This window comes from Manacus vitellinus, unplaced genomic scaffold (genome assembly GCF_001715985.3).
Source record: "Manacus vitellinus isolate BGI_N305 unplaced genomic scaffold, ASM171598v3 scaffold_2_pilon, whole genome shotgun sequence".
NCBI classification, from domain to species: Eukaryota; Metazoa; Chordata; class Aves; order Passeriformes; family Pipridae; genus Manacus; species Manacus vitellinus.
In genome coordinates, this window is record NW_021940208.1 from 7,035,953 (window position 1) to 7,059,940 (window position 23,988).

The 23,988-nt window shown below is 38.5% G+C and overlaps 2 protein-coding genes across 4 annotated transcripts; one reads left to right on the forward strand and one right to left on the reverse strand.

Moving 5' to 3' along the window:
- Nucleotides 1-235: 235 nt before the first annotated feature.
- MRE11 (MRE11 homolog, double strand break repair nuclease) lies at nt 236-20,955 on the reverse strand. 3 transcript variants are annotated; one of them, XM_018071427.1, is made up of 19 exons: nt 20,813-20,955; nt 20,172-20,304; nt 17,532-17,692; nt 16,840-16,927; nt 15,798-15,939; nt 13,743-13,857; nt 12,522-12,707; nt 11,893-12,064; nt 11,079-11,159; nt 10,569-10,695; nt 8,826-8,926; nt 7,490-7,663; nt 6,253-6,315; nt 5,079-5,295; nt 4,068-4,151; nt 3,025-3,080; nt 2,499-2,566; nt 2,031-2,109; nt 236-909 (listed from the first exon to the last, which is right to left on the reverse strand). In XM_018071427.1, exons 1-19 carry the CDS (start codon nt 20,830-20,832, stop codon nt 865-867), a joined length of 2,112 nt encoding a protein of 703 aa, XP_017926916.1. In that variant the 5' UTR covers nt 20,833-20,955; the 3' UTR covers nt 236-864. The 3 variants fall into 3 exon arrangements, 1 of the variants encoding a protein (XP_017926916.1); XR_001920512.1 differs by having other exon boundaries at nt 864-909; nt 2,031-2,566; XR_001920513.1 differs by lacking the exon at nt 20,813-20,955 and having other exon boundaries at nt 864-909; nt 2,031-2,566; nt 17,532-17,673; nt 20,172-20,281.
- Nucleotides 20,956-21,399: 444 nt separating this feature from the next.
- Nucleotides 21,400-23,720, forward strand: ANKRD49 (ankyrin repeat domain 49). Its single transcript, XM_008919321.3, has 3 exons — nt 21,400-21,521; nt 21,628-21,898; nt 22,743-23,720. The coding sequence occupies exons 2-3, from the start codon at nt 21,641-21,643 to the stop codon at nt 23,199-23,201; spliced, it is 717 nt and encodes a 238-aa protein (XP_008917569.1). The 5' UTR covers nt 21,400-21,521; nt 21,628-21,640; the 3' UTR covers nt 23,202-23,720.
- The last annotated feature ends 268 nt before the right edge of the window (nt 23,721-23,988 follow it).

Genomic DNA, 23,988 nt, shown 5'->3' on the forward strand with positions numbered 1-23,988 from the left:
AGCAGCTGCACAGGAATGTCAGGATTTGGTATGCTACATCTGGTTTTTGTAAAAGGTATCTGTGAAATGATGCAATTTCTGAGGTTAAAAGTAATGTTTGAAATAAAGTTATATGGATGGATCATGAACTCAGGTAATTAAAAAAAAAAAGTCATCAAAAAGGGCCAAAGAATCTTTGACACAATTCCTATTAATAATCTATACTTTACTAAAATCTTTGCTAGGATGTGTGTGTAACATTAGAATAGTCCTGCTTGGTACTTCTTGAATTACAAGGCAGAATTCATTCCCACACACTATAACTAATAACAGTGCAATTCTTGGTTTAGTTCTCCTAGTAGAGTTGAAAGCACTAGGATGTTTTCCAGTTTCAATACTGAAAACTGTATTTTTGTGTCCAACTACTACTCTTCAGAGTTTTCAACTGTATCCGTAGCAAATTGCAAGTAAGTAGAAGTTTCATTGTGCTGACTCAGTCTGTGTCCATATTCATACTTTCAAAGTGTAAATTTACTTATCTGCAAAATTCAAACCAAAGAGATGGAGTTTTCTATAAAAGATATAACCGTTATTTTTATTATCATCCCAGAAAGAAAACAAAGTTTCATGTTTTAGAAAGAACTTGCAGCTTCAGGCAATACTTCAGAATATTAGACCCTCTAGTCTAATGCATCAAGCAGTGTAACACAGAAATGATACCAAATTTGGTGCCGCTGGAAAAAAAAAACCCAAACCATTTCATAGAAGTGAAAATTGAATGCAAGCCACCATTTACAGAGCAATATCATATAGAGAATGCCTTGCAAACTGCTCTCCATTTTCTTCAACAACTTCCACAGTCTCTCTTGCATAGTGAATCAGAAATCACTTAGTTCTTCTTGATGTTGCAGGGCTCATGAATGCATCATCCTGCAATTGGCAAACAGATATGCATTACTAGGACTAGCATGCATTCCAAGTCATAAAAAGCAAAGTCACCTTTAGGTTAAACTAGAAAGCCTGGTCACAATATTTCATGCTTCCTGACAGACGTGGTTTTGTTGGTTTTGATATGAAAGAGATTATCTATTGATTTAAATGTCCAGGTCACAAATGTGCAGAGAATAAAAACCAAGTTTTTGTCAATATGATCAGAACAGCTACTCTGGAATGAGAAACAATTTATATTTCAGTTGTTATTACTATGAGCAGCACATACTCAAATAAAATTACGTCCATATAAATATCACACATCATAATTTACTGAGATTTGCATGAATCAAAAATACTGTTTCTTTTTGCATGTTCAGGCAAACGTAGTTTTGTATTTCAGACAGAAGAAGAAATAGCACAATAGGGAGAAGGGACAATAATGTAACGTTTTCTCTGAAGTGGTCAATCTCTGACATTGTTAAGGAATGCATCCTGACCATGCATGGCAGTCTGTGAAAACAAACTGCACAGTGCTTGACAGTATAATGTGTATTCTATTCAGTGCAAAGCTGTGTGTAAAGTCCTACTTGTTTAATTATTGATGGAACCATTTCCTACCAGTTCAAAGATGTACTGCAAGAACAGACACCTTAGACTTGAAAAGACAGTGTTTTAATTTTTTTTAAAAAGTGTGTTTACATAATTTGCGACAAGAAACAATAAAGTGCCCCAGAAAATGGCCATTTTAGATGCAAAAAAAGAAAATCTTGCTTCTTACAAGAATAAAATACATAAACAAATGAAAGGATACAGCCAAGCATTAAAGGAGATTATGATTACTTTATGTCCCAGGCAATTGCAGGCACATATTTCAGCAATGACAATTCACTGATTAAGAACTGAAGGGAAAAAAGACTGGATTATTTTCCTGAGGTCCCTCCTAGCCTTATTTTTGACAATTATGAATATAGTCTAATTAAAGTTGGTTGCAATAATCTAGACCTGTTAGTGAAAAAACCAGTAAATTCAATTTTACTCTAAAATGCTTTACTCAAATAGCTGTAAGCTACAGAAACTTACATGAAATAAAACTAAAATAATACTACTATATACCATACCTCATCTGACTCAAAATCAACTCCTCTAGATGTTTGGCTTTGTGAACCTCTTTTACTAAGTGAAGATGTAGTTGACAACCTTGAAACACACAAGGAGAAAAAAACCACAGCGTCAACATGTTCTCAATTACCAGAAATTCCAATAACTTTCCCTTCAACTTAGAGTTGGACCACCAATAATAAGAATAAATAAATAAATAGAAATAAGTAGAACAATAAAAATTCTCAAACTAACATATTAATTCTAAAGTTCGATCTAGATTACCTGAATCAGTAGACTAATTCTTTTGTTACAGAAAGATAACCCACTTTAACAAGTAAAAGTTTATATATACTCTCTAAGTAGTGTTTCTTATGACTTTCTTAAAAATCTGTTTTTTCAGGTAGTGGATCAAATCCCTGGACTCTGCTGATTGCCAGTCAGAAATAAGGCACTCATGGTAGTATTCATGAAGCAAACATACTGACCTTTGATTTCCTTTGGAAGAAGGAAAAAAAGAAGAGTCTTCTGGATCAGAGTCAACATCTATAATATCCTGAAAAAAAATAATTATAAAGCTTTTCCACAGAATGTATTTTTAGAGATAGAGTGCATAATGCTTCAGTACTATAGCACAGAACCTTTGGGTTTTTTTGCAACTACACACCTACTTAGTTACAATAGCACACAATTGACAGGGCTCCAGGCTGGAACTGGACAAATTTGCAAATATAGCACAAGTTTGCTCTTCAGATCTTTGATCTTGCAGAACCCCCAAAATATTCATGTATATATATTTACGTATCTTAGACTATGGCCACAAATACAAGTTTTTCTCAGACAAACACCAGACAGGTGATATAAAAGGTCTACAAATTAACATGCAGAAACCTACTGCTGGAACTGATAGCTTGGGAACATCTGCTCATTTAGGCTAATGTTTTGACCTTGTATTTATTTTTCAAATCAATGGCAAAAGGCAGCACAACTTCACTCATACAAGAAGATGCTTACCTCAGAGTAAGCCTGAGATGAATTCAAGGAGGGGTTTGGTTTCACAGGCCTAAAGGCTAGAATAAAGCATGGAGTATTTTTAAAAGGCTCACACGGTTAAGTACAAACAACATTACATCGTTCTTTTTATTTGAGACCTGCTTAGCATGCATTGTCTCTGCAAAATACCCTGTAAAACAAACAAGCAAAACCAAGAAATAATTAAGCCTTTGCTGGAGCCTGACAACCCAGGGATATAACCCTCTGTGCAGCTGCAGGTGCTTCCCAGTCTGGCTGAAAAACCATCAAGAACTTTGGTTCAGAAGAGAAAAATATTAGTATAATTGATATTCCTGTATGTCTAGCAGTTTAGACATCAACACATCTGCTAAAATTTATTTCTCTGCAGTATTTTAGGTCATTTGCTGACCAATTTAAAATTGGGGCAATTTGCTGATTAAAACTCGCTCTACCTTTGGGCATTTTGTGTGGGATTCAGGTATAGATTTGTGAGCAGTATCCTTTTCTTTAATACTCAGATTACCTATGCTGTTTCCTCAGAGCCTGTCCTCCATAGCAAGCAAGAGCTACTCTTACATATGCAGGTGGCTTATATTGCAGATAAATTTTTCTTCACTAGTAAAACCTGGTATTTCTAAAACTCACTACAATGTAAGACTAAATGGATTTGCATTAAAGCTTACTACCTTGTAAACATCAGCCAAGTTTAAAAATTTTTTATCCCCTGAGGAATAGTCTTCATAAAATAATGCTATTAAGTCACATTCTTTCTATGCTTATTTCTTCAGGAGATGCATACAGTAATATGTTCCCTATTTCCAGTTCTAGCCATAAGTTCCTGACACATTTCATTTTACACCATGACAGAAGAATAGTGATATTCTATTTTCCCTTTCTTTTTGCTTTCTCTCATCACTATTATTTTATTTCATTAGAGCTGAAAGAATGTCTCACAGCTGAATTGGACTAATAGCAATAAAAGCAATTAAGGCACTTCATCATTAAACGAACACCTGGAGAGAGCAGACAGATCAAAAGCCTACCATCAATGATGGACATATTCTTGGCAGGCACAGATACAGGCTTGTAGATTCTGCTGCTAGAAGCTGACTCTTGGCTAGTGCTTCCTGTAGAGATAACAAACAAAATGGAAATCTGTTCGGTTGGGTTTTTTTCCCCCTTTAGTCTATCATTACTGAGTGGGAAGTCACATAAAAAAATCTACATTCCTCTTTTCTCCCTACTTTCTTCCTGGAATCAAAGGCCCTCCTTACATGCAGAAGAACTGCTCTGGGTCAAGTGTTCAAAGTCCACAGATACAGCCTCTAACACACAGGGCCCTGCTCTGATGGGATCAGAACAGTGTTGGAGCACAGGCTCACAGAACTAGTTTAAAAGCATCAACCAAATCAGGCCCAAGATGACAGTCTTCGTTTCAACTCATCCTGCTCTGAGATGTGTTAGTGAGATAACTCAAAGCAGTATATTGCTGCAAGACCCCATCTTTTCTATTTTATTTATGTATATATATATATAAAAGAGAAGTATATCTATAAAGGAAGTACCACTATCCCCGTAAAGTGCACAGGCACATAGCCGAGGAGCTAGTCAACTCACTTTTCTTAGGAAACACTCCCCATTTTCTCAGTCACTAGAAACATTGAAGTCTCTTGTAAATTACATTATAATAGAGACAAGCTGTACCTCCTCCCTATACTGATCAAATGCATTACCATTAGCAGTAATAAAGGTTTATCCATGCACTTCATTGTACAGACATTCTCAATAATGCACATTTTTAAGAGGCTACTATGTTTTCACAGCTGGGAAGCAAGATATTTTTCTTCTAAGCACAGTGTGAAAAAATTACAACTTAAGCTTTGTAAGGCAGTCAACTGTATGTAATAGAATACCCCACGTATTTGAGAAGAATTTTTTTTCCAGTAGGAGTCCTTAAGCAGTAAATTTCCACTTGATGGAAGCATCAGAAGACAGTCACGTTTTAAAGAAAAAAAAGTCAGTAACTGCAGTATAAAGTGTGAGGTTTTTCTTACCTCTTCCCCTGCGAGATGAACCTCTTGCTGTTGAATTTTGTCCTTTTGCACCTCTTGCCCTGCCTCTTGCCCGACCCCTTCCTCGGCTCAGCGTTGCAGAAAGGCCTTCACTTGGATCAGCAATGCCTATCATCTCCATATCCATGGAATCTTCATCACTGGAGGCCGCAACAAGAACTGCATCCTCAGATCTGTTGGCTTTAGCCCTGGCCATTGCCTTACATGGAATAGTAAGTATTACATGAAAAAGAATCTTAAATGATGAAATGCACCCTAGTTGTGATATACAGTTCTAAACCACTGAAGTTTAGAAGACCGAAATCCTCAGCATTGTGGAAGGAAAGGATGTCTGAAAAAGCAGGGACAGTACTTAGTCTATTTAATTAGATGTGTACATATAGAGTAGTTAGCTAAGCTCTGATAACAGAATGAAGGTAGTAAATATGATACATTATCGGTGGAGTCTGGTGGACAGGTCAGGTCATCTTGTGTCAGCTAATACACCTGGTCAGAGGAAGCACCCTCTGGGCTCCACCAACTTGTCAGTGGGTGCTTAAGACAACTAGTCCCTGTGAAAATATCCCAGATCAGGAGACGTGAATCTCACTCCAGGTGTCCTTTTTTTCCAAATTTCATTTCAGTCCCACATAGCTTGTAAAGACAAAGGAGCCCCAAAGCTGTCAGTAGTTGGCAATTCTCCTTGGAAAAACATAAGTAATCTAGATATGAGTCTGTGGGAGATCTAAGACTCTAAGATTTAAGATTGCTGATAAGGATGCAGTACCTAAAGGCTTACCAATCCTACTACCAATTTGTTCCAGTAACAACACTCAGCACAGTCCACCCACATGTCCACTGGTAGTGGGATCACAAGTAGCTTAAGCTGACACATCTTTGAAGGTCACCTGCCTGGTCTAACCTCAGTTAAAAGCAAGAACAAATGAACATTAAGGTTCACAAATTTGTACAAGAAAAGAGATCTCAAAAGCCAAACTGAGCAATAGCTCAGGCACATATTATATTTTAAAAGAAGTTACTAAGCTTCCAAGGCAGACAGGCACTTTTTAACAAGGACAATGTTGAAGTATTGCTGAAAGATTGCTAAGTGACTTCCTTTATATGCGGAAGTCACCATGCCATTTTTCAGCTTATGTTCAAAATTCAAAAGAATTACCTCACGGACTTCCTTATCCTCTTCTTCAGCATTCTTTTTTCTACTCTCCCTAAATTTTCGCACCTGAATAAAAAAAGACTTGCCATCAAAATAACAGTTCATGTCATACAATAATCAAAACACAATAAGTGAGAAGTTTTGATCACTGAATTATTAAGTCAAGCTCATGTCAGAAATGAAGAGTTCAAGAATAATTGAACAGTTTGATTAGAGCCCTTTCATGCCGTCCTATAGTTTAAGAGTCTCACATTCTATTAATAACTGAAGCTACATCACTGGGGAGAAAAAGGCTTGAGACATAATGAAAAGTAGGAGATACTATGTTCAAGAGAAGGAGAGTATACATAATTTTGACAATAAGGGACATTGAAAAATTAATAACAGGAAAAAAGGGGTAGGGATGAAGAAGCAGGAGAGAAAACAACTATATTGAGAAGAGATGAATGTCGCAGTACGTGTGCAACTATGGAAGCTCAACTTGACAAGTATGGAAAAAGATAAGAGGTGGGAGGGAAAAAAATATTAGTTCTAAAGACAAAAAACAACAACAATAACAAAAAACCAAATAGGGGTACAGAAAACCTGCAAGCACTGATTTTTTTATGGTCTCTTTCAACCCCTCACGAATTAAAGCAATCAGCATGAAAATGGGTAGATGAAACCTTCCTTCCCCTACCAAATTTTTCTTTACACAGTGAAAAGATAAGCTGTAAAACAACTTGTCATACAATTCTTGAATATTACAGCTGAATACATGGGCTCATGTGGAAACTCAGCAAGTTGACAGAAACATCTAATAAGAGTTACTTGACACACATAAACCAGGCTTGTCTCTGGGATACCCTGAGCTGCAAGCAGATACAAGCCAGCAGAGCACCTGAAGGGTAAGTTTCCTTTATGTTTGCCCTATTCTTGTACTCTTCCCAAAGCCAAAATGAAAAAGCTAATATGAGATTATATCTACCACCTTTCTCACAGTAGTGGTAAATATATAGTTCTATGTATATTAGAGCAACAGATCTTTTCTATGCATGCATGTGCAACCTAAACCCCATTTTCAATACAAGCTTTAAAACCATGTATTTGAAGCTTCATCACCATATTTACTAATTGCAGAAAAAGAACAGAGGCAAGTGTTACACATGCTCCACAGATAGGCAAATCTATTAAACCAGGTTTGAACACTGATTTTTCTACTGTCTTGACCTCTCTTCAGGAATTAACAACAGAATATTACCTCCTCATCTATTTTTTCTTCCTCTGCATCAGTGCGACGCTCCCTAAGAAACTTCTGTGTTTTTTCTAGTTGAAATTTCACCAATTCTTCTATGGCATCTTTTTCCTCTTTGTCCACAAACTCCTGCACAGCTTCTCCCATTCCTCTTTCAGTCAGAAGTGAAAGCTGTACTTTCTTTAGAATTGGGGAAAATATTTTGTTAAGAAGCACATGCCACTGAAGAAAGCAAGTAATATTCCTGCTGTTTCAGATAAGTATTACATTAAGTTGGTTGCAAAAACAGTAATGTGCATTGAATATTTCAGAGAAAACAACAGCAATAAGCAAACATGTTACTTGTCCTAATATAGTTACAACTCTCTTGCTACTAGCATGTCACCTTTACTTAAAATAGTACTTTCCAGACTCCTCAAAGAAAAAAGCTTCACAAACAGAAAAGAAACTACATTGCTAGTCATATCTAAAACAAAAAATTCTATGAAACAATGCTGCCCAACAGAATAAACTTCACAGCTATTATAAAATAAGACATTTATAAAAAAATAAGATAAGCATGTCAAACGCATAGGATTTATGCTGTCCTGACAGCTAGCATGTGTCCAAGTTAGGCCAGATGATATAATTCGGGGGATCCTTACCTCAAGAATCCTTGCCCTAAAGACCTTCTGTAAAGCATGTTCTGAAGTAGCTTCTGCAAGTTATGCTTGATCATCTTGATCAAGCATTTGGGCACCTGATTCACTATTTTTTTACCTGTGAGATGTTTCTGCCAGCGTGTTGGGAAAGGGAAATATATCAGATTTAACGTCAGGGTGGGAAGAAAGCAAACTGTTGGGGTCTCTCTTTCTTCTCCCTGCTCTGCTCTAAATATAATGTGAAATTGCACTACATCTGAGGGCACAAATATACTGCAAAGTAACAAGTTACTCCAAGTCAGCTGGTAATGGTAAATGCTACAGTCTCACATTGGCCCTATAGTAAATTAAGGTAGCTTCTCCCTCAGAGCATGCTGCCTCACATTTTCCTCCTTACCAAAATATGACACACCATTTAGTACAGGGCAGACACTGCAGGTTCCTGTGAAGAATTATCATAATGTTCTCAAACCAGCATGTGTTCACATACCTGTACAACCTATACACAACAATTACTTGTTAATCTAAGACACATACTTCATGTGGTAATTCACACACAGTTGTATGGGAAATAAATTCACTTCTCAGTCAATGTCAGAGTGTTTTCAGGGTGCACTACTACTTCCACTAAGAAAGCCAAGGAAAAAAAAAAGAAAAAAATATTATACTATATTAAAAAATCATAAAAGATAGAAAAATACCTTCTCCGCTGTCTGGAAATACTGCTTTACAAGGTCTTCTACCCTCAGTGTTATCCCCTCAGCAGGTCTGCTAACCAATTTTCCAAAGTTAAGATCAATGTCTAGAATACAAAAGCCCAGTGGCACCATCATACACATTTGCAGCTCTTAATTATTATCATCCCTCTGATAGTAATAGGAAAAAAGGTTAACACAGGCCTCTTAAGAACTGTGGGTCCTTTTTATATGTAAAGCTTTTTCTTCTAACTGTAGAGTCTATTGTCTGGAAACACAGTTAAACGTAATGGATGCAAGAACTGTACAGACAACTTCACCTCTAGCAGACATAGGGTTCTTCTAACTACCATGTCTGGAACTACATATTGAACATTATATCCTGAAGGTTAATAAAACTAAACTCCAGAAGATCACAAATGGAAGAAAATCAAAGAAGCCATCAAAGCATGAAGGTTTTTTATAAGTAACTCATTTATTAGAGAAGAAATTTTCCTCCAAAGCACACTGACTGATTTTCAGTAGAAAATGCCCATAGCTCATTAAAGCTGCCTCCATTCTCTGGTAGCAAGGTAGAAATGGCACAAGAATGAAAGGGATAATCACCTGAGATTAGCACATACCACATAAAGTAATATAAAGTGACTACAGACTGCTTTAAGACAACTGCCACATGAAAGCACAAAACAGTGTGGTTTTGTTAGCCTGGTTATATAAGCAGCTATGACAAGAGAAACATTAACAACTTCTGAATTACTGAAGCTGTGTATTCCAAAAAGTTTGAGATTGCACAACTATGAAAAACCCCCCCAAAGCACAGTAAACCAAGATCAATATGGTATAATTTTAAAAATCCTAACAAAAAGTAGTTTTTTCACTAAACGATGTTTTGAACTTTACAGAACTGACAGTGTTCATAAAAACTGTCAATGAAATTGGAGTACTTACAATGCACTAATGTGAACTATTAACAGTGCTTTAGCACATTATGTTCTTGCACAAGCTGCATCTTCATAAGTGACCTTACAAATCCAGTATTTGGGCAACATCTGTTAACCATTTATAAAAAATTCTAGGCACAGTGAGAAATGTTGCAATAGTAACAGCTATTATTTTTTTTGCACAAATGCTTGAACAGAGACATACCTGGAACAGACAAGCCAAGAGCACCTCATACACATGATTAATGAGGGCAAACAAAATGCTGTCATACATTTGGACCTTTTTTTTTTTAAATATAAAAACATCTCTCAAGCCTGCTCCCTCCATTACTATTTTAGGGATAAACAAATGAACTCCTAAAGCAATAAAATTAAAAGACAAAGGGAAAAAGCACTACACTCATCTGTTTTCCTGCAGAGTGATCTAAACCAACCATCTCATTCTAAGAAGTCTCAGGAGTGAGCTGATTAATCCCTTTCATGGTAATTATCACAGAATCAGAGTAATTCAGTCTGGTATGGGGCTATATGTATTACTGTAGGCAACTCAATAAGGTTTGAGGCCAAAATAAGAAGGAACTGTTTATGAATAACTGTTAGCAGATGCTGTGATAAATATCAGAATTTTAGACAAACCCAGAAATAGAACAAAAGTACTTGCGCAATATATACGCTTAAATGAGACAACGCATTTTTACTCCTCCTATAACACATTGGAAGGTAGACACCAAGTTTTTGCAAGTGCTGGACAACAAATTAAAGAAGAAGGAAACCAAGGCAAGCCAATTATTCCTTTCTTCATAATTACCATTTTTCTGTTTTTGTTCACGACGCCTGAAAAAGTGTATGATGTCTTTTGGGTTAGCCACCCTATGCATGTACTTCTGGCTAAAACGATGGACACTGAATGGTTCAAAGCCACCTGCATAATCAACCTGAGAGAGAAAAGGAAAAATTTAAATATGAAACAAATAGAAATGGAGAAGCCACGCAAATCCAGCAGAGGAAAAATTAAAGTAAAAAATAAGTCAACCTAAATTGAATGCCTTACTCTGTTGAATAGTTAATGGCTAAAAATAGCTAATAATAATATCAACAGAATAGCTAGTAACAGCTCAGATTCATAACTTGATTCTAATTTGTTTCACTTACTAGACTTCGGGGAAGTTTCCATAAATTAGGTTAGGAACACATGCAGGATAATATGACTTAAGAAAGACTTATATATTACGTGTTTACACAGAAAGCATGACTTTGCTTTGAATCTTTTCAAAGTGACCTTTCAGAACACAGCAACATAAATGGAACAATTTCTTACTCGTAATCTTATGAGAGGTTTCTCTGGCTGGCGTGGATTTCCCAAGCGTTCTCTTTCTGCGTTGTCCAGCATCAATTCAACCTGGGAAGGAGAATCAGAAATTCAGTTCCACTTTCTCTTACAGATGCCCAAATGGTTCAAGTTTAATTTAAAATACATCCAGTTGCAAGAGGAGCTATAAAAATAAATAATTATAGGATCTGCTCTCATTCCTGAACACGTATGTATAAGTATCCAGCCAAAAGCCATAAAATGACTGAGAAAAACATCACAATGGAAGGCTCATTCTTCAGGTATAGTGTAGTCCAGCAGTATCTACACCCCTGATCGGTCATACTACTTTACTTTATAGCCATTATACTTTGCTAAATTTCTAGTTCCAAGGAAAAAGCAGGAAGAGACTTATACAAACCTAAGAAGCAAGAGCAATTAATTAACCTACTTAGTTACTTCTGCCACTTCACACTGTGCAGCCGAGCTTTCAGGGTTTAGGTCGATGTATTTATGCAGGTTCCAAAGCACACATCCAACACTGCCCCACTCTTAAGGGGCAAGTTTTTGTACAAAGATGATATGGACACCCATAAAGCAGTTCCAGCCTACTTTAACAGGTCATCCCAGTCAAGGAATCTGGAAGCCAAGGCCGCAGAGTGAATGGCATGTAATTAGCTTTCTACGGAAACACTGCCTAAGTTCATCTCAAATAATATAGGGTAAGACAAAATACTTCTCATCTTCCAGTCTCAAAATCAGTCACAGATCCCATCCCCTGTCCGTACACTGTTATCTATAAACTATTAGCATTACAAGTTACCTTTTCCGTGCAGAATGCTTGTATTGCCTGAGTAACATTAGGATTGTCAGGATTAAAAAGATCTGGATGATCAGCTAGAACAATATCCTCTATGTGGAAAGTTCGCACTGTCTCTAGAGCAATCTTCTGCATTTTCATATTTTTCCCTTTAACATGCAGCAAACCAATGTGTCTAGAAGGAGAAAGGTAACTTACTAAAAGATAAACTGAAGAGAACTATGGTATAAAGATTTGTTTTAAATTCATTTCTACTTTTCAGGGGCAAAATTTTAAAAGCTATAGGAAGTTCATGGATCTGTATTTCAGAGTTGGACCTGTCAAACATCAGTTTTATTATATTTAGATTGTGCTTGTTCCATACACAAGCACATGTACTCATTTGCTTGTATTCCAATTTATCAGGGTGTAACTCCTCTTAGGTAATTTCCATTTGCTTCAAATGTTAAATAGTAAGCAAAGCAAAAATTCTACTAGGCACTGATTCCATCTACTTTATTATATCATACTCCGAAGCTAATCCACTCCATAAGTCCTTTCATACTTAATAGAAGTGTTTTTCTGTTCTCATCACAATACCTGAGAGGCATAAGACAAGTGATAAACAAGAACAAAAAGAAAAGCTCACGCACTTCTTCACAGCTTCTCCAGGGGACAGAGATGTCACCACTGAACTTCCTGGCTGACAAACATAAAAACGTTGTTGTTCATTTTGGAATGGAGCTATTTTACACTCATGTTCGTGACCCCACACAACAAGATTAATAAAGTCATCTAAAAACTGCTCTGGAATGTAGTTGGTAGCTCCATGTTTGCTCCTGTTCAAGAGAAGAGAAAAATAATGGTTGGGCAAGGGGGAGTGAAGGAGGAGAAAAATATCAGTGTGATTTAAAGCAATACAGAAACTCCAGCAATAATATCTGACATACATGTGAGGTCCTCTTCACATTTATTCCTTACACAATTGTGTAATGTTTGGTTAAACAAAAAGGCAACTTACACAGCTCACTGTTTTACACAGCTCACTGTCTTCTGCTCCACTCCTTTTATTTGGGTCTCTCTTTTCTTCTTACCTGGCTTGCAAGACTTTATTTTTTTTCTACATGAATGCTTTTATAGCACCTCATGGCCATTGTTTTTGTTTGGTTCTTTGTTTTGTTTTTAAATGGTGGGGTAAAACCCGCTGAAATAAACAGACATGAAATAAACAGATTGCCACCCCCAATCCCTTTCCAGAAGGCACAGGACCTGAAGGAGGAGTGAAGTGAGTTCCTTCAGCCTACTGGACAGAGATCAGGACAGGGTTATCTGAGCTATATTTGTTTACGTCTGCCTCACCACTACTTGAACATAAGGATTGCCCTCTTTCTCAGGAAAAATTAGAAGAAAAGAAGAACTCTGCATGCTCCTACTACCACTGCTGGGAGAAGTGTGTAGACAGACAGAATATCTGTAAAGCATTGCAGTGCAAGGTAAGATAGATTGTTGAATTATAGTTTAAACAAGTATAGAAAATACAATATGAAGTTTAATGTTCTTCCAGCTTTAACAAGCAAACAAGACTTAATTATATGCATATTACACTACAAACCCCCACTGTCCCTAACTATAAAAGTTTGGGAAGAGATTTCCCAACATTACTAATTCATTTATTTCAACCCTTTTCCTTTATGATTTTTCTGCAGAAAGAGTTGTAAAAGAAAGTTTTCTTTTGGGAAAATCTTAAGAAACCAGCTACTCACAAGAAGCACCAACTAAAACGCATCTGGCTTTCTCATCTATCCTTTGTGAGACAGTTTAATGAAGTAACACAGTAAGTTTAAAAGTCACTGTAATTCATTCAATACCGTTACCTATTTTGATGAATCACAAACAAGTTAAACCAACTATCTTCATCTTCCTTTGGTCTCAGCATGGTTACTTGTTTATTGACAAACATACGATACAACCTCTCATCTGGAATAGCTCCTGGAGTGGACAACCAAAAAAAAAACGAAATAATTTTTGTGTGGTAAACCAACTCTGTATTTTATAGCATTTTTATTAGTACCTCTATTATAAACAGCACAGAGAAAAAAATATAGCAGCCTTTCAATACCTAAAGAGGACTTACAAGAAAGCTGCAGAGGTACTTTTTACCAGGGAAAGCAGTGATAGGACAAGGGGGAATGGCTTTAAACTGTAAGAGGATAGATTTAGGTTAGAGTTTAGGAAGAAGTTCTTTACTGTAATGGTGGTGAGGCACTGAAACAGGTTGTCTAGAGAAGCTGTGGATGCCCCATGCCTGGAAGTGTTCAAGGCCAGGTTGGATGGGGCTTTGATCAAACTGGTCAAACAGAAGGTGTCCCTGCCCATGGCAAGGCGTTGGACCTAGATGATCTTTAATGTCCCTTCCAACCCAAACCATTCTGTGACTCCATGATTCTATGATTTTCATGACCTTGGAAGTCTGAGGCATGATTATGAACAGATCAAAATATAAAATGGCTATTTTACTAGATAGACCTCTGAAAAGAAGACATTTTAACATGAAATCTGCCTTAAAGCTACTGCTTAAAGTAGCTTCATAAAGTACATCTGGTTTAAGACCTTTTGCTAATTGTCTGTGCCAAACAACTGACTATAGGCAGAATTAAAAATAACAGAAAGGCTGTTTTTGTTTCTTATCGACAGACTAAGAAGCATATTTTATTGTAATATGGAATTTAAAAACAGATACTTAGTAGAGATGGAGTTCTTAAACATACTTCAAAACGCTATACAAAACAAGAAATAAACTATGAGTTCTACAAAGTCTGTGCTTTCTCATAGAGCAGGGAAAAGTCTGCTGAACTTCTGAACTGTTTGTTGCCGATTATTTCCCTGATGTTTTTAATAAGTAAAATAACTCAAACCATTCATAGTCAGGGTTCATGATGCATTTCAGTAAAATCCCGTATGGAGTTTACTTATTTTGTTTAATGCTCTCTAAATCAGAAAAAGTCAAGAAAGTACATATAATCCCGGCACAATCTCAAAGAAACATCTCACGAACATTTTCATGCAGCAACATGTGTACTTCAGAAAGTTGTTGCATTTCCCAGCAACCATTTTGGGTATTGAAAACTTATATTGTGGTATTAGAACCTTCACTACTAACCTTTGCAAAGTATCTCATTAAACACATGAAATCATGGTCATCTAGGACTTAACTTTTAGCTATAAAAGTTGCTTAGACATAAGTGTTTAAGCACTCATGCCTAGACACAAAATAAGCTTCTCTAGACAGAGAGCAGTCAAAAATAACCGTTCTTAGTAAGAAGTAAGAGTAGAGGGGAATCTGGTGGAGAAAACAGAAAGGGACAAAGCTGAAGCTGAAAACCTAGCACTGAACACCTTTGAAGTATGAAACTCCTCATAAGTTTATTTAAAGAAACTGAGGTTACCTGTGACAGATATTACCTGTGAACCACTTCAGACAGGCATGAAAGACATTAGGTTTCTGCTCAGACAGTTTGTTTTTGAATAAAACCAAAATGGCACATGAACATAACAGTGTTTAAGTTTTACCTAAACAGGATGAAGTAAGCTTAGTACACAACTGAGAGAATTTAAGAGTGTGATTACTCCGACTAGATACACAGACGCTATTTATGGCTAACTTAAGCAGGGTTCATTTAAGACCAAAAAAAGTACAAAAATCAAAGTATTGAAGGATTTATTCTAAATGAAAAAAAGCAAAGAAAAAGCCTGTCAGCCAGTGACAACACAGCAGGAGGAGAAAACCGACACTGCCACAGAATTGATATGCTTCAATTTAGAATTACTTAGACCTTCATGTTTGTTGTAGCCTTTTAAGTTTGTTACAACTTTATTTAGACCTATTGAGCTTCAGTAACACATGAACAGTCTGACAGACTAATACTCACCCAAGCCATACAGAGCAATTTTTGTTCTACCCTTACGTAATAAAATGGGACTAATATCTATTTTCTCCACAGAAGTTGAACGTCCAAAGTGATTCAGCAATCCTGCACAGCTTAAAATATCCAATGCACACAGTGCATCTGCCTACAAAAAATATTAAGAAACAAATACAAAAACTTTGAACAAAACATTTAGTCTTTAATATCTAAGTGAAAGTCTCAAAATGGAGAGTATCTTTCCTTAAGTAACTTCTGCAGCTGAAACACCCCACCACATATATTAGCTTTTTTTTTTAAGTGTTCATGGGTACAGAAGCAAATCCCTTTTCCTTACAAGTCCTACTTAATTTGAACAATGTGAAATTAAACATTAAATCATTCAGAAAAACAAAAACATTAAAAAAACCCCAAACAGACAGTCTCTAAACTACTACAAAAATTAACTGGTTAAGCTAACTACCTCATAATAAATCCAAAGTTAAACTTCTGCTAAAACCCTAATCTCCATGATACACTGCTTTTTGATATAAAATGCAAAATTATTAATTCAACACACACACACTTTAATGTTTTCTAAATGTCCATTTCCTGCTTACTTTTAGTAGCTTATTTTTAAGCTAGCATTTCATCACTATTGGATTATCTTCCCTGAAAATGCAAGATGCATATCAATTGCATATGCACAAGTCAAAATACTAAAATTCTCTTCCTTTAAGAAAAAAAGCTTTCAGTTTCTACAGATAGAATGTTTTAGAAACCTTCTGAAAGACTGTCACTGTGAACCTGTTCTCAGAAACCTACATAAATTAAGCAATTAAATGTAGTTCATATGAGTTTCTTCTTTCCATTTGCTTTTTTAATGTCACGCTTACCCTTTACTTGTTGTCATTTATTAACATTCCTAAAGTTATACAAAATATTTACACAAATATTGGAGCTACTGACTAAAACTAGGTGATCTCCAAGAACTGTATTTCTATACAAGTCTCTATTTCTATAATATCCTTGTAATGTAACAGCATAGTACAATTATGATAATAATTACCCCTGTGGGATCATCATGATTGCCATGAATACTAAAAACTGGAATAGAAATGTTGAGATTTTCATCCTGATAATTCACCCATGGAAATCTGAACAAGAAGAGGAAAGGAAGTTAAACTACATCTGCAAATTTGTGGATGATCAATATTCTCTTCAAATTAACACCATCACAGATAGTTCACAGCAGCTGCACAAATGAGTACAAAGGGGCTATGAATAAGCTTAAACTGCACAGCATAAGAAGATTCTTATTCATGGACTGGAATGGCACTTCCAACTGGGAATAGGGTAGCAAAAAGGACCTATTCTTTTAGAACAAGTCTATGAAAAGAATTGTACAACATATTGTGGGGTAGCAGCAGACTAAGCTGTATAACCCTTGCTTACACACAAAGAACTCTGTTGATTCTACCACAGCAATTCATCTAAATTGTTTTACTTGTATTGTACTTGCAAGATAGAAATTAGATTACATAAAGGAATCAAGTGTCACAGTACATTCAAAAGTTTCTCAAAATACTGTACACGTTCCTTTATAGACTTAGGTAAGTGAAGTTATCCTGTAGACTGTCCCACAAAGAGAGGCCTAAAACTTCAAGGTTCTAGTCATAGAGGATATAAATTAAAAATCACAACACGCCCACCCAGTATGCAAACCAAGCCTTACATGATAATTTATAGGAACATACTTACTTGCTGTGATGAAAATTAACTGCCTGATCACTCAAAATTTCAAACTGAACAGGACGATCACCCATGCAGTATTTTCTTAGCGACTCCAAACAAGAGTGTACTGTTTTTCTGGAAGGTTTGTTGTCATGAAAAAGGTCCCCACCTAATAAAATAAAGTCCACCTGTATGTAACAAAAAGCTTTATTATTTTAATACAACACTTCGTATTACCTTGAAAGACTTCCAATAGAATTGTTTAGATTATTTCTTCTAGGGAATTCCACATATTTCCTCATATCTGAGGAAGTATACTCCTAAGTAAAAGGAGTTAGTGGTAGCAGACACAAAATTTAACTTCCTCATGAAAAAAAAAGTAATTAAATTACTACTTAAAACAAAATCAACCCCAAAAAAGATCCATTTATCAAGAGCCATAGGACAAAAAAACTGACAGCGTTAAAAAGAAAGTATCAGTGAAGGTGAAGTATTTTAATAAGGGTCACCAAATTGGCTCCTGAACACTTTTTGACAGGCATGAAGAGATACATTATTTTTTCATTGCTGCAGTAGCTAGTGGGAAGAAATCAGTAGCTATCACCACATTATTTTGAGAAGGTACTAGTCGTGGTTTCCACATATATTGTATATATTTAGCTTTTGAAAAAGCATTAGAATAAAACCTCATCAAAATTACAAATAATTTGAACAATAAACATCAATTCCTTAAAAACTGAATCACAGAATCGTTAGGTTGGAAAACACCCCTAAGATCATCGAGTCCAAATGTTAACCCAGCACTGCCAAGTCCACCACTAAACCATGTCCCTAAATGCCCCATCCACACATCTTTTAAATACCTTCAGAGGTGTTGACTCCACCATTTCCCTGGGAAGCCTGTTCCATTGCTTGACAACCCTTTCAGGGAAGAAACCTTTCCTAATATCCAGACTAAATCTCTTCTGTCACAAATTGAGGCCATTTGCTCTTGCCCTATTGCTTGTTCCTTAGGAGACTGACCTCCCTCTGGCTACAACATCCTTTCAGGTAGTTGTTGTGACTAATAAGGTCCCCCTTGAGCCTCCTTTTCTCCAAAACAAATACCTCAGCTCCCTCAACCACTCCTCATCAGACTTGTGCTCCAGACCCTTCCCCAGCTCTGTTGCCCTTCTCTGGACATGGTCCAGCATTCCAATATCTTTCTTGCAGTGAGGGGCCCAGAACTGAACATGGGATTTGAAGCGTGGCCTCACCAGTGCTGAATACAGGGGGATAATCACTGCCCTTGTCCTGCTGGCCATACTAGTGCTGATACAGGCCAGGATGCCATTGGCCTTCCTGGCCTCCTGGGCACACTACTGGCTCATGTCAATCAAACTGAGCCCTAGGGATGCAGCCTCACACCTGTTATGCCAGGCTACCTGGGAAGGTGGGGCAGTCACAGAGGAGATGCGCCTGCTGCACCAGGCTGGAATATGTTGCCATTGCCACCTGTCCCTTAATTCAGTGAGTTCATCCAGTGGGAGAGAGGACAGGAAATCTTCTGTATCATGTGTCCTGTCTGCCTTTCAGGCTGATCACAGGGAAGGTATAGTGTGATTCCAGTAGTGTTTCTCTCACACCCACACCTGCTCCCTGATACTCCTCCACCTCCTCACCCTCTCCCGGTGCTCTGTCCCTAAGTGGAATTCCCCTAGCCAGGTGCACCTCCCACAGCTATGCTCACTGCTGTCAGTCAGCACTGGTGGAACAGCAGAGCCCACCCTGCAGCTGATGCTGGAGTGGCATTCAGTTCCCACTGAAGCTCTATCTGGGCAGCTGTGTCAGTTGTGGTGGATGCAGCGCTGAGAGAGGCCACAGCTTTCTGTCAGATGGATACCACAGCTCCCTGGGTGGAACTGGCAGGGCTTCAGCACCCTTCCTGCATGAAATGTTATGCCACAGCATGTCTGTCTGTCATGTTTGTGGTGTTCCTGTTTGCTGCTGGTCCCCCTGGGCTTCTTTTACAGGTGGGGAGGTACTTGGCTGCCACTGCTCCTGGCCCTGCCTGGGTCCCATCAGTTGCTGTTGTTCAAGATGCAGGCTCCTGGCAGCAGCTCACAGCTCCTCATAAGGTTGCCCTGGTTTGGGAAACTCCCCTCTGCACCACTCTAGAGGATTCTGCTGCTGACTGTGCCGGCATCAGGGCTGGTCACCTCAGCAACTCAACACTCTAACAAACACTGCAAAAGCTTCTAACATTTTCTCTACTTTCTGATTTGAACATTTGAAGACTGTGCATCATCAACCTCACTCTCCCCTACTATTTTCCCTCCTTGACTTGACAAACCCTCTGTAAATACCAGTGAAACTGGTGCAGGCAATCCAAAAACACAGTTAATGCAACCAGGGTCATAATTTAACATTAATGCTCTCTCAAAAGAATAGGCACTCCTTTCACTAAAACAGAAACGAAACTGGTTGCAATGAATAGCTTGAATGCTCTCTCAGAAGAATAGGCATTCCTTTTACTAAAACAGAAATGAAACTGCTTGCAATAAATAGCTTAGTCATTTGATTTGATATTACTATAGATTGTACTAGGACTAAGCTTTACAGCTTTTGGCAGATACGAATGTATTTTCAACAGCCTCACTCCTTCCTTTTCCAAAAAGTAGCACTTACTTCATTTTTTTGAGCATGGTCCAGAATTTCATTAAAAGTTACAAATGTATCATTTCCACGAACTGGATCTTTCTCCAAATAGCCAAGATGAATATCAGTAGCAACAAGTATTTTAAAGGTGTCTTCATCATCCCTACATAAGACAGAAAAACTTGTGTCACAGAGCAACACACACAGGGAATTTCAACACAGTCTTTATTAAGGTAAGCTGGTCTGTCCAAAGTCACAAAATACACAGGAGATCTGCCATAAAACTCTGCCAAATGTCATTCCTGTAATGTTCTTAAAATATTTCGCTACTTTTACTGCAAATGTTACATCACCAAACCAACCAGTTGCTAGGTTCATCCCAGTCATTCTACTCTAGTGAAGGGCTGCAACCACCTCTCTGCAGTACCTAATGAAAAACTAAGGAATCCTCTGTATATTTCCTGCCTTTAAAAATACTTGTTGAACAAACATTCAACTTCTCTCTCTGCACTGGTAATCTGCGTGTATGTGACGGCAAGCGTGATGATCATAAGGACCTGAGGGAAAACACAAATGATGATCCGAGCTCTCCTTAACTCATCCCAAACATACAAAACACTCGCTGTCTGATGTGACAGGACGGCACGGCGCCGCAGACAACGGGAGCTTACTGTGAGTTGACGGTGCTCATCTTCGTGCCAAGGCTGTTCAGGTCAGGGAGTCAGCTTCTCTCGTCATAGGCGGTGTGTGAAAGGTAAGAGACAAGACAGACGCTGGGTTAGCACGCAGGCACAGCGAACGATCCCGCTGGATCAGTCCCCGCTCCCGCCGCTGCTCGGTCCAGCAGTCACGTCCGGGCCGCGGCCCGGAAGCGGCCTCTGGGCCCGCCCCGAGCGCCGCCCGTGCGTGGGCGCAGGTCCGCGGGCGAAGCTGGGCCGGGCCGGGGGGGGTGCTCGCGCGGGTGGGAGACCCGTGGGCGGGATTAGAGCGGGTCTGGCTGCCGACAGCCCGCGGGCACGGCCGGGGCAGAGGGAGGCATGGGCGGTACGGCCGGGCCCAGCGGCGGGGAGCGGGGGAGCGTCCTTCTGTGGCGCCAGGGCCCGTCCAGGGGGTGCGGAACGGAGCGGAGGAGGGCCGGGGCCGCGGGCTGGGCCGGGGCCGGACAGGCGCCGCGGAGCCTCGCAGAGACTCTGCCCTGCTATCCGGACTGCTCCGACCTCTTTGTTAAGAAAACGGGCAGCGCTCCGGGTGCACTCTGCAAACCCTCGCGCTGCTTCTCGCTGCCCGTCCCAAAGTGGTGCCGTTTCGGGACCGGGGTAACATGGTGCTTTTCCAGCGTGGATATTGTCTGGGAGTTCTGGCAGAGCTAACAAGGGCCGGGTTAGTGGAGGAACTTTGAGTTTGCTCTTTAATTTTCGTATTTGTCGATGTCCACATCATCCATTTGTATTGTAAAACAACAAGATTGTACATTTGCTGCTCACAGATGCTGACTGAAAATGAATAAAGAAGAGCAAGTCGATGAGGACGACGATGATAGTGAGTTGTTTGAAGACTTCACAGAGCATTTTAATCAGCTTGAACTGCTGGAGACTCACAGGCATTTGATTCCTGTGGGGACTCAGAGCTGTTGGTCAGGACAATCCGATGATGACGATGATGAGCAAGAAAGAAGTGAGGAATGGTATGAAATGCAAGAAAAGAAAATGGAAAAAAATCCAGAGACATTGCTACTCTGGGCAGCTGAAAACAATCGGGTAAGGCACTTGTTCTGTTCATATGTAGCACTTAGAAGAATGTTATTTTAATCACATATCTAACAACTCATCCACAAACAAAAATTTACCTACACTTTCCTGTCTTTCTCTGAGCTATTTTGATCTGGTTTTGCAAGCCACTGCATGTAAAACATCTCCCTTTGTAGCCCACGCACACTGAAAAGTCTCTGGATCCATTAGCTTTCAGAAAGCAAGCTTTGATTTCAGTTGAAAGTTCAAGTAACAGCACTTCTCTTTAACTTATATAAACGGAAAGCATGCCAGGCTCTTTCTTCCTGGCAAATAAGCCTTTTAACTGGAGTGGAGAGGATGTATCTGAAATTTATTGTTTCTGAAGCTCTATATGCAGATAACAGGTGACTGTTTTTGTATATTTTTATGGAAAAGAAATCCAACTTTATTTTTGGAAGTGAGGGAGAGACAACCAAGATTCCTGTTATGTTATTATACCCTTGTGTACACTTATTTTCATTAGTCGCCTTTCTTACACACAAAAGCTCCCCTCTGCAGTTCTGTGGAGGTACTTATGTCTTCACAGTGAATGGGGAGAAGGTGTAAGGTTAAGGTAGTCTTAAGGCATTGCAACTAATATTCATGTTTTAGCTCTTTGAAAACAGAACAACCCACGGAAAACAAACAAACAAAACCCCCACAAAATCCCCCAACCCTAGTAACAATAGCTGGTTTCATTTTAAAATCTGCTGTTGCACTTAAGCGTTTTTTGACACTGACAGAAATTGGTTTTCCACTGAACTTCCAGACAGGAAAAGCCATACATCCTGTTTCACGGAATCACATGAAATTACCTGTTTTATTTAAACAGCTGAGTACAGTAAAGAGGCTCCTGACTGAAAAGCTGGCTCCAGTAAATGCTCGTGATGAAGACCAGTACACTCCTCTCCACCGAGCTGCCTACAGGGGGCACTTGGACATTGCACACGAATTGGTGGCACAGGGGGCTGACATTCACGCGCAGACTGTGGACGGCTGGACACCCCTTCACAGCGCCTGCAAGTGGAACAACACAAGAGTGGCCGCGTTCCTGCTGCAGCAAGGCGCAGACATCAACGCACAGACAAATGGTTTGCTGACCCCACTGCATATTGCTGCAGGAAACAAAAACAGCAGAGAAACCCTCGAACTCTTGCTGATGAATCGTTATGTGAAACCAGACCTGAAAAACAGCTTGGATGAAACTGCCCTTGACATTGCTAGGAGGACTGATATGTATCACTACCTTTTTGAAATAGCAGAAGACTGCATAAATGCCGTGTCCCCTTAAAAGCTGTGATTAAGCTTATGAATGTGGGGTTTGCTGCCACTTTCTTGTTTGTGTTCTGCATGCTCATCAGTGGTGGTCTGTCTCTTTGCAGCAAGGTAAATGTAATGTAATGTAAGATACTTTATTGTTCTCCCAGGCAAAATGTCACTTCTTGCAATTCAGCTCAGTTGTCTCACTCATGCTTTGAAGTGTTACTACTGTTACTGAAGGTATTCACAAAGTCTCAGTAGTTTCTGTTTGTTGCCATTTAATTAGTGCAAATTTGGAGGGGTCTGTCTAATTGGTCTGTAGTGTCGTAGCAGTAAAGAAAACTGGAATATTTACTTGATATGAAAGAATTCTGGCTTGGTTAGGCAGAGTTTATTGCAACTCACTTTAAAATGAATTTTTTGAGAAATTTTAACTTTTTTAAAACTGCATGAAAGCTCAGAATGAATGTAACTTATTTGGGTGATACACAAAATATTTAATGATTTTGGTATAAGGCTTATTATAAAATAAAATATTTAACCTCAAGTACTTTGTCATATGTTTAATTGAAAGCTCATTTATCAATGCAAGTTCCTGTTCATAAATACTAAGTATTATCCACAGGGTGAGAAAGGAGTTTTGGTTTATTTTTCCTGTTACTTTTCAAGGAAATGACTTTCTATCAAGATCCTGTTTACTTTTCCCTTGCAAAATTAAATTGCTTAAAGATTTAAGGTTAGGGACGTGGCATTGGTTGGACAAATGAGCCTCAACTCTGTGAGGATAAACAGCAAGCATACTGTTTTGTCTGATTAGT

Coding starts and splice junctions, on each gene's coding strand:
- MRE11 (XM_018071427.1), bottom strand. CDS start 20,832: ATGAGCACCGTCAACTCACA. Junction 20,305..20,812: donor ATGAGCACCGTCAACTCACA/GTAAGCTCCCGT, acceptor TGTCTTATGTAG/GGATGATGAAGACACCTTTA. Junction 2,110..2,498: donor TCTTCCAAAGGAAATCAAAG/GTCAGTATGTTT, acceptor GTGTGTTTCAAG/GTTGTCAACTACATCTTCAC.
- ANKRD49 (XM_008919321.3), top strand. CDS start 21,641: ATGAATAAAGAAGAGCAAGTCGATGAGGACGACGATGATAGTGAGTTG. Junction 21,899..22,742: donor GGGCAGCTGAAAACAATCGG/GTAAGGCACTTG, acceptor TTATTTAAACAG/CTGAGTACAGTAAAGAGGCT.